General features: G+C 44.7%; 1 protein-coding gene across 2 annotated transcripts in view; it reads right to left on the reverse strand.

Annotated features, from left to right (window-relative positions):
* POU2F1 (POU class 2 homeobox 1) overlaps window positions 1–9,654 on the reverse strand; it is a 134,629-nt gene extending 124,975 nt beyond the window's left edge. For both annotated transcript variants that reach the window (XM_064152245.1, XM_064152244.1), the window contains exon 1: window positions 9,567–9,654. In XM_064152245.1, coding sequence (XP_064008315.1) covers window positions 9,567–9,630 — 64 coding nt within the window. In that variant the 5' untranslated portion in view covers window positions 9,631–9,654. The remainder of the gene's footprint in view (window positions 1–9,566) is intronic.
* Window positions 9,655–9,981: the final 327 nt, after the last annotated feature.

Consider the following 9,981-nt stretch of genomic DNA (forward strand, 5'->3'; position numbering starts at 1 on the left):
ATAAGTGAGAGGAGGTAGTTTTACAATGCCTTTGCCTCCCACTGTATTAAGAAAAGGTGTAGTCCTGGAATAAAATCATCTCAAAAGTTATAGAGCTTTCTGCAGTCCCTGTTTGTAGCATAATTCTCAAAACACACTACTCAAGATCCTCAATGAGTCTTGAGGAGCTGAGAAGCTGTTCAGTTGTGGTTCTTTCCTACACAGTAGTAAGAGAGGATGAATTTTCAGCACCCCTCTTCCCTTATCTTCACAAGTTTTAAGAGTAAAAGAAGCTTTCGGTTCTCCGGAGATTCAGAGATTAGTAGGAAAACCCTTAAAGCAATTCCCTAATTGTTTCCCAGAGCCGGAAATCTGCAGGGCTGAGAAGGAACATTATCTTCCCTGGACTTTTAGGGTACTCCTGAGCACTTCAGCCTAATGAAAGAGAGCTACATGCAAAACTTATCATGGACTGAGAAGTAAGTGAGAAGGTGCTTGCTTTGTTCGAAAGAGAATATTAAAATCACCCATACTGACTCTGATCAAAGATCTACCTGACCCTCCTCCAACACCAGACCCAACACCAGCCAATTAGGAGAGAGCGTAAAAAGAGAGCAAGCACAGGGACAGTTCCTTTGATTACATTCCTAAATGCCAAGAATTTTCAGCTTGGCACTTGTGTGAGCCAGAGATGAACAACAACACACAACAGACTGCTTAGCTCTTCTTCGTACAAGTTAACATACTTGTACAAAACAAAGAGAGAGTAAGCAGCAAGGGTTAGTTTAAGATCCATGAAAAAAATCTGCAACTTTAAAAGACCCATGTTTTTTCGCAAAACAAGGTCAAACCAACTTCAGAAAATGATCAGGTTTCTAGTTTATACTTTTCTACAATGCGTCCTCATTTGAGAGCTTTGACAAAAGGTTTGCCCTACAACAGCTGCTACTTCAACACATTTTTTCCTAAGGCACTGGTTGTCAAATTCTGATAGGTGATAGTGCAGCCTGGCAGCTGATGGTCTCTTCCTTACTTTGGCATACCCATCCTAACCAGAGTGGAATTATGTTGGCAGTAAAATATCAGTTGGGTAAAAGTAAGCAGTGATGTGATTCAAACAACTTCCTGTGTGAGACAGTGTGACTGAGTCGAAGTCAGAAGCTGCAAGATCTCAAACCAAATAAATATGCAGAAGTCTAAGTTCTCTGCTGTTCTACTCCCAAGTTCTCAAGCTTAGCTAGCTTGCGTAAGCTGCCTAAAATAACTATATTCTGACTGAAATGGAACAGTAAGTAAAGATAATCTTACAATAAAGTCAGTTTAAGCAAAATTACTTGTAAATCACATGCTTCACTTGAGTTACTGGAAATACTAGTCATAATTTATATTGTGTAACTTAAGCTCAACATAAATTCAACACAGCTAAAAAAAAAAAAAAAAGAGAAAAACCCATGACAACACACCAAACAGACCTGAAAAGGACCACATCCTTCTGAGAACAGACACTGTCACCCAGAACCCTTTGGCTTCCTATCTCCAGTTTCTCCACACAATCCCAACCCATTTCTGCCAGAAGCTAGGACACAGTTTTACACAAGCGCTGTCAAAACAGACAATAGTCTAGAAAGTGACAGCCCAATACTCACTTATGTTCCCACTTCTTGTTGGCAGCAGCCCACCCTTAAAGCAGATTAAGTGTAACATGAACTGTAGCCTCAGGTACGATGACAAAACAATTCATACAATCTCTCACTCACAGATTTCAATCAGAATTATCTGGGCTACTTTAGCACAGCTTAGACTGCAGTCTTTACTAACGCAGCTAATCTTAGCTGAAATGGATTAGACAGCACCCAAATGGGTAGACCCACAAGGAGATGCAGAGGAACAAGAATTCCAAGACAGAAGCAGTAATGTCTTCTGCTGTTACAAGCAGAGATAGAAAAAAAAATGTCCCCAATTGCAGCTTTCTGATACTTTTTCCCAAACGAGTATGCATGCAGGTGTGTGTGTATGTATTGGACTTGAGCACTGGTGAGAAACACTCCTAGAGGAGTTGGTAGGGAGGGGAGGTAACATCTCCTGGCATATCCGTATTTCTGGAACCTCAGGAATAATCAAACTCAAATACCTATTTAATCCTGCACTTGAAAATTAGAAAGTGATAACATACTAAACATAAGCAGATAAGAAGCAAAATCATGAATAATTAGAAAGGCATATTTGCAATGGAATTGCTGGGAGAAACTTGAATCTCCTTTCTTATTTAGTAGACTGTACCAACTAATAATGTAGATGTGACTGATTCAAACAGCTGAGTCATTCCTACCTGTGTTCACTGTATACTTCCCCTCCTCTCAGCTACATCCAAGCAGTGTAAAGCCACAACTTCACACTGGTATGGTCAGGCACAAATTACTAAGTCACATGGTATATTTCAAATAAAACTGAATCAAAGGGACAAAGAGACGAAGTAGCGAAGAAGCTCACTGCAAAGATGACGGTGACTTCCTACCAGCCTTTACAGAGAAGGAGGCGAAAAAAGAAGCCGCATCTCCAGCCTGATTCAACAAGTTTATTCTATACTTAGTTTTTAGCCATCAACTGTATTTAATATTTTAGTAAATTATAAGTTCTTATCTTCCTTTTCCAAAATTACATGTCTTGTTATAGTGTCAAATGTGTCATATATGCTCCTTCATTTCCAAACAGCCAGATCTTATTTTGTTGTTTTTTTTTTCTTCCCAGAAGTTACAACAAAAGCTTCCTTGTCACGGTATCATGATTTACAGAAAAGATAAATCTGTCCCAGAGTGATTGTGTTAAATGACCATTATCTTGCAGGTTTGGCAGCTTGGGGGTTTTTTTAAAGGCTGCTTTACAGGGATAGCAGCCCAAAATTTAGCAGAAGTGATTTCCCAAGTACTTTTGTCAGTATGCCCGCTTAAGCCCTTTTAGAGATGTCTCACTGTAAGCAACACTAAAATAATGGCAACTACTCATCCACAATTTTATTTAAGAGTTTCTGCTCTGGCTACCATTAATGCAATCACATCTACGACTGCACAAACCATGCTAAATTTTCATCATCTGCTGGTTTCTAAGCTACTCTTTTACCTGGGTGCAATTTTATCACTGGCTTCAATGATCTAGGTACAGCCTGTTGCTAGAACAGGACATTCAACGTTGTGCCCATGGCCATACATTCTCATCACTTCAGCCTGCACCATTTTAGATCAACTTGAGTTCACCAACTCAATCAACTGTAGTTTCACAGTGGCTTATGCCAACCTAAAAGCAAAGCTATACAATACAGCTGTGGCTTCTGAAAAGAGGAGGCTTCATTTATTTTTCTTCTTTCCCCTTTCTCCACTTCCACTCGAGTTTCTGCCCTCTCTCTTGTATTTCAAGGCCTTTGCTGAGAGAATGTCGACTCACAGAATGAAGATCTAAAATGATCTGGGGCTAGTTTTCCAATAGGTTAGCAAGCTAAGATAGAGCATCGTGGAAACTAGTAAGTGCTAGGACTGGTGCCAAGTAAGTGGTAGGATCACATGGCTGACAGCATGACTGACTCCCTGTGTATGCCAACAGGAAAGCCATCAGAGAGAATGAAATTATGAGAAGACTCGGGTCAACATGTGTGCTTCTTGTTCCCTTTCTTGATTGGTCCTGCTATTTGTCTAATCTCATTGTAAGTCAGTTCAGAGAGCTAAACCAACAAAAAAGCTATTCATTATTTTTGGCAAGGCTTGTTTTCTGCTAGTGTAATTCCCTGAACTAGATCAGCAAAGGAACCAAGCAAGCATCTGCACCAGTGCAGAGAAGGGGGCAGGAACACACAAGGAGATGAGAACAAGTTCAGGCTGATTTAAACTGTCATTGAACTGCATACCCTACAGCAGATCTACATCACCCTGTAGTTAGAACTGACAGTAATCTGTGTCTTTACAACAGGAGGCCTTCATCGCTGATGAGAGTACATGAACTGTACCAGCAGTAAAACATCCTAAGTGAAGTTTAACTTAGGCCCAAGCTTGGATGACTACATGTAAAAGCAGAAGAATCACAGCACTCTTACCTTCAGATATGCTACAAAACATTAGCTAACTATTCCTCCAGCAACTCCCCTGTGAAAATGTGCTCTATAATTCCCCATCACACAACAGAAAAGCAAGTAAAATTGGTGATGAACCTAGGATTGGAAGTCAGTAAATTCTCTATACCAAACCAACACTTCATCACTCAACTGTGTTTTTTTTTAACACTAAACCAATTAGTCAGTAGCAGTCTATAGAAAACTTCCACAAAGGCTCAGTAATGTGCTACAGAGCTCATAAATTATAATAGTAAGGTTAACAAATGTGGATATTTTCTAGCTAGTTTTGAAATATGAAAGTAGGGAATGAAATAATATTGAGATCCTAAGTTATTACCTTTTCTAAAAATAAAAACCATCCTGCATGAAGCAATGTGAGGTCTGTTCACAGAATTCAATGAATTTAATGCAAAGAACTAGTGAAAGGAAAATACATCTATGCGTATTTTTTTCCCTCAGATTAGCAATTGTCCAACAGCTTCAACTGAAATTCAAGTGATTGCTTCATACACACTAAATTTAAGGAACCATACCAGTCTTGGTTTTCTTCCACACTTGGGCCAAAATATCCCACACATAACCTGCCCCGTACAACAGTGTAGCACATTAGGAAAAGGAGTGGGAAAATTTGTTAACAAAGAAGCAAATCTCTGCAGTAGTAAACGGCCACTACTGTAAGTCTATCCAGCAACATGAAGTAGTCTTTCATTCATGCTCTAGCTTAAACGCCCGAACTATGACTTCAGTGTCCCAAATGTGATATGTTTGATTTTGCTCAACACCTTCTTTTGACAACAGCTTTGTCACTGTGACGGAAAATACATGTCATGAAAGACAGTCATTTGCCAGGACTGTGACTGATTCTCTCAAGATAAAAATAATAAAAGCAGTAAGCACAAGCAGCAGAGGCTGGCTAATTGTCAACTCTATCAGTATCGTGATTATTGTCCCACAGGCAACAACAGTTTGAGTGGAATAGAAAATAATGCTAGGAAAAAAAGAAAATTAACTGACAAGATTTTCACATTAAAAATGCTGTAACTTGTTTTGAAGTTAAACTCCACAAAAAACAACATTTGAGGAAAGCAAATAAAAACTTACTGTGCGCCACAAAAAAGCTACCACAAATTTGCCAGAGGCAAGAGAGAAAACAAACATATCTTTGAAGAAGATGAACACTATTTAACAGAAAGAAGCTGGATGACAGATCAACTAAAAACATCCTGGACAGCACGGACAAAATGTTTGCCCCAAAATTCTTTGCATCCTGGCAAGCCTGAACAAAAAACAGCAAAAATGTGCTACTCTACACGTGGAATTCAGCACTTGAAATTTGAGAAAGATTAAGTGACAATGGTGTTCAAAATCCTATTTTTCTCGAGAACAGGTTATTACAATTGAGCGGAAGTATTAACAACACTTCTACACACCACATAAGAGACTCCAACACAGAATACATTGGTGTTTCCTGGGTTTAATGGAGAGATTTTGTCAAAGGCTACCTTACTGATTTTGTCAAGGCACCTCAATACACCATCATCATTACTTGCCAAGACAAGCACTCAGAAGCTACCCACATCCAGCATCGGGAAGCCAGTATTAACATTTATTCTTCTAATTACTACTGCAGGCTAACCTTTGAGAAAGTCTTAATGACAAACCTCAGATTTTTTTCCCCTAACAATGGCAGGGTGGGAAATTCAGATTCATCCCCCTTTCTTCCTAGAAGTGAGGAAATAAGTTCTAGCTCCTCTAGTTCTGAAATCACCGTACTGACACACCTCTTTGCAATTCTGCTCCACGTGAGGCAGCACGGCTACGTAATGACATTGCTTAGCCTACTTTTCAGCCAGCTAGACTAGTAAATTTTGGTCAGTTCTGAAAAAGAACAGAGAAAAACGGCAGAGACATCTTGATAACTGTGCAGACAGTGGAACTATTTCATGGGAAGAACAATCCTTCCTTGTGTCCCTAATAAAAACAAAGCTGAAAGGACAGCCAAAACAGAGCATATTCCCTGGTAAGAATTAGGAAGCAGCACAACAGGAGCACAAGCCTCCACTCTCACCACAGACAGGTAGTCCACAGGGAAGTAAAAGAAGTTTCTTTTACTCTGTCTTCCACCTCTGATAAAGTCCAAGAGGCAGATTAAAATCTGACACCCGCCAGTGATTAACAGAAAACGTCCTTACTCAAGACCAAAGATTACCACTCACCCACTAGTTGGTGGGTGCTGAGACAAGTGAGGACGACACCCAGGGTTTGGGCAAAAGGGGCTTCCAATTAACACGCTGCCTCTGGACTTCACTAGTGAAGACACATTTCTATCCGCATCACGTTCCAGTAAAATTTTAAGTTACAACACAGACACAAATACCTGTTTGAGATGTATGTATCTGTATGTGGGGAGGTAAATACCTGAATTTGGAGTTATAAAATCCCCAGCTAGGCCATAAGGCTGCACAAAGCCACTGTCCATTATTCTGTTCTATAAAAATTACTAAAGCGTCAGCAATGAAATTTTGTTTGTAGGATGCAATGTACATTTTTATCATGCTGGATAAAATATCTACAGTCTCAGCAGTGGTTAAATTGCTGCTATAAAGGAAATTGTCCTCAGATAAATGGTTTCCCTATGAGAAGGTTCCAGTGCTACACCTCACCCCAGGTCAATAAATCAAATTAACTGCACCTTGTCCTCTGGCCAATGACATCATCGGCTTGACCACATCTTGTGAAGCGAGTGCAAAAACATATGCTATTTAAGGCATGAAATCATATTACTGCTTTTTGTCTGGCCAGCCCTGTGCTGCTGGTCTGCGAAACAGTCAGTCACCTGAATAGTCTCATTACCACTTCGACACATTTTTTTCCTCTTGAATTCAAGGCCTGTCTTCACCAAGGTGGAAGGAAGAGGATAAGTAATCTGAGTCATTATTTTTTTAAATCAAAATGCTTTTCATTAGCTGCAGAGTAGTGTTTTGTGACAAATTAAATTTAGAACCAAACTACAAAATATACCGTCTGCATTTGTATGTGCACCCTCTTCCTAGCCACGTTTCAAAGATGTTTACATGCTAATCTGGCAGCGCTACTTTGAAGTACCCTGCTGTTAGGTCCTTTTTCTTCACAGGGTGAAAACAATGGTCACTAATGAAAACCTTCGCAGTCTTATCTGAAACCCATCCCTGCACCAATATTTTCTTTTTTTAAATTACTGCCTCTTTCTAACAAAGTAATCCATTTGTTTTATTTCTAAGTAGACTAATACCTAGTTTAAAACTTAATTACTCCAGACAATTTAAGAGGATTAATTTCAATTTTCACTTGGTGTTCTTACGACACAATCACAAAAAAACCCACCCTTATCTTCCTCTCTAAATCCAGTACTGCCTTCCTAGTAGTATCTTCTGTCTTGAAAGTCAAATCCAAATGAAAGGAGGAAAAAAAAAGCCAGCCAACCCAGAACAGCCAAAGATACAAGCAGCAACAAAAGCATCTGACACACTGCACTGTTAAACTGCATCTACATTAAGCAAAACGAAGGTGAATAAGATTATCTTCAATGTATTCAATTCTGTTTGTTTTCAGAGGGAAGAGGAAAGCTGTTCAGATTTTGAGTGCGCCTTCTATAGCTCTCTTGATGCCAGAAAACGTAAATTAGAAACAACTCTCCTTTAAGGAAAAGAATCAAGGACAAAGGGACCAAAAATGCCCAAGCCTCTGAAAAGCTGATATGAAAGAACAGCTTTACAGTCTTGAGTTGCTATAAATTAAAAATAAGCCCTTATTTAAAAGACATGAGTGTTTGAGAATCTGTGAGCAGATCTGATGCTGTTGAAGCCCCAGGAGGGTTTTGTTTTTGCTGGCAGAGGTGGAGTGGAGGTGGGGGGGGGGTCATTTTGGTTATTAGTAAATAAATCAAGCAGCAGAGTGAGGCCTAGGCGCCTGCCAAAGGAGCCAGGGCCTAGCTCTCCCCCCTCCGCTCCTCACACAGCCTGTGTTTGATCTTGGGGCCCTGTATGTTGCCAAGAAAATTTAAAAAAAGCAAGAGAGAGAGAGAAAGAAGAATCATGCTGAACCACAAAAGCACATGGGGCGAATGTAAAATATAAACACGGCGTTGGGCTCTGAGTGGCTGTTATTAAAGGTCTGAATTACTAAACATGAGAGGCGGGGAAAGCGAGGCGGCCATTTCAATAATATAAACCTCCCCGAATTAGACATTATTCAAATGAGAAGGAGCGAGGGAGAGAGAGCGAGGGAGAGAGACGGGACCCGCACCCCCACAGCGCCAGCCCACCGGGGCTGCCGGCACCACCATCCGCCCCTGCCCGGGCACCCAGGGCACGGGTGCGGTGCCTGGCAACCAAGGGGCTTGCCCCGGAACCACAGCATCCTGCTCCCCGCATGCCCTCGGGGCTGTGGAAGCAGGATGGCAAGGAGGGAGGAGGGCAAATACTGCCGGGGTGAACCCAGCCTCTGGGGGTGCAAACACGCGGCCGCTCCCATGGGAGGGGGCCCCGGAGGAACTTTGCCCACACACCCCCCAAGTCACCCCCCAGTGAACCTGCCCTTTATGGGGTACGGGGAGCTTCAAATAAAAAGCCAAACCACGCTCTCGTCCCACCCCTCCCCGAGGCCATCCGCACCCATCCACCCTATGCCTACAGGCCCCAGGCTCTGGGGAAATAACCCTGGCTGCGGGGGATGGCGGGGGGGGCATTCGGGGGAGGGCGCGGGGGTTAATAAGAGGAGAGATGAGGAAACCAAGTCTTTCTCCTTCACCCGAACACACTGAGGGGCCAGCACCTCTGCCCCCTCCGTCCTGCCGCCGCCGTGCCGGCAGGGAGACCCTGCCCTACTTGGGGGGGGGGGCATTCGCTTCCCCCAAGTCCGGCGGGCCATGCCCAATCCCCCGACCTCCTCCGGGACCGCTCCAGCAGCATTCCCCCCCTCCCCCCCCGCGCCATGAATATGTAAAGCGGCTTTTATTGTGGGCGTGCAGGCCGGGGGGGAGCCTGGCCGGGTGGCGGCTAGCTACCTCCGACTGCTTTTGGGTGCGGGTATGCCTGCCCTCTCCTGGCTCCGCCACCCCCCCCACACCCCAGCCCCCACCGCCTCTCCACCCCAACCCCACCGCCTCTCCGTTGCGCGGCCGCCGCCGCCCGCACCACCGCCCCCCATCGCCCCGGTGCCTGCCCCGGCGCCGGTGCCCCGGCGTGCGGCCGGGTGCGAGTGCGACTCCGTGTGAGGGAGCGAGCGGGCGAGGGAGGGAGCGTGTGTGTGTGTGTGTGTATATGTGTGTGTGTGTTTCCCCGCACGGGGAGGCTGCTTTCCTTCTCCCCCCCCCCTCCCCGCTCCCTCCTGTGCCGTTAATTATAATAATCCTGAGTACTAATAAATTATGCTAAGCGGGGCGGGCGAGCGGCGGGGGGGCCGCGTGTGCGAGTATGAATATGAATATGTAAAATGCAGTAATGATTACCTGCCGCTGCCGCCACCGCCGCCGCCGAACTCTCATCTTGACTCGCTGCTCCTCCGTCCGCCATTTTGAATATTTTAACCAAAATCGGCCGCCCGATAAGCCCTCCCCCGCCGCCGGCCCCCCCGCCTCCTCCCCTCCCCTCCCCCAGCCGCGCCCCTCCCCCCGCCGCCCTGCCGCGCCTGCGCCAACCGACGGCGCCGCGGCCCCGATCTGCGCCTGCGCACGCTCTCTCCCTCCCTCTTTCCCCTCCTCCTCCGTTCTCTCCGGCAGCTTTCCCGTCCGGCGCCGGCCCCGGCGCTGCGCGTGCGCGGAGCGGGCCGCCTCTCCCGCTCTCCTCCCCCCTCCCGAGGGCAGCTGTCTGGCGGCACCGCGCATGCGCCCGTGCGCGGGGTTCGTTAGCGCGCGAGCCGCGGTG

Source organism: Pogoniulus pusillus, chromosome 12 (genome assembly GCF_015220805.1).
Source record: "Pogoniulus pusillus isolate bPogPus1 chromosome 12, bPogPus1.pri, whole genome shotgun sequence".
Classification (NCBI taxonomy): Eukaryota; Metazoa; Chordata; class Aves; order Piciformes; family Lybiidae; genus Pogoniulus; species Pogoniulus pusillus.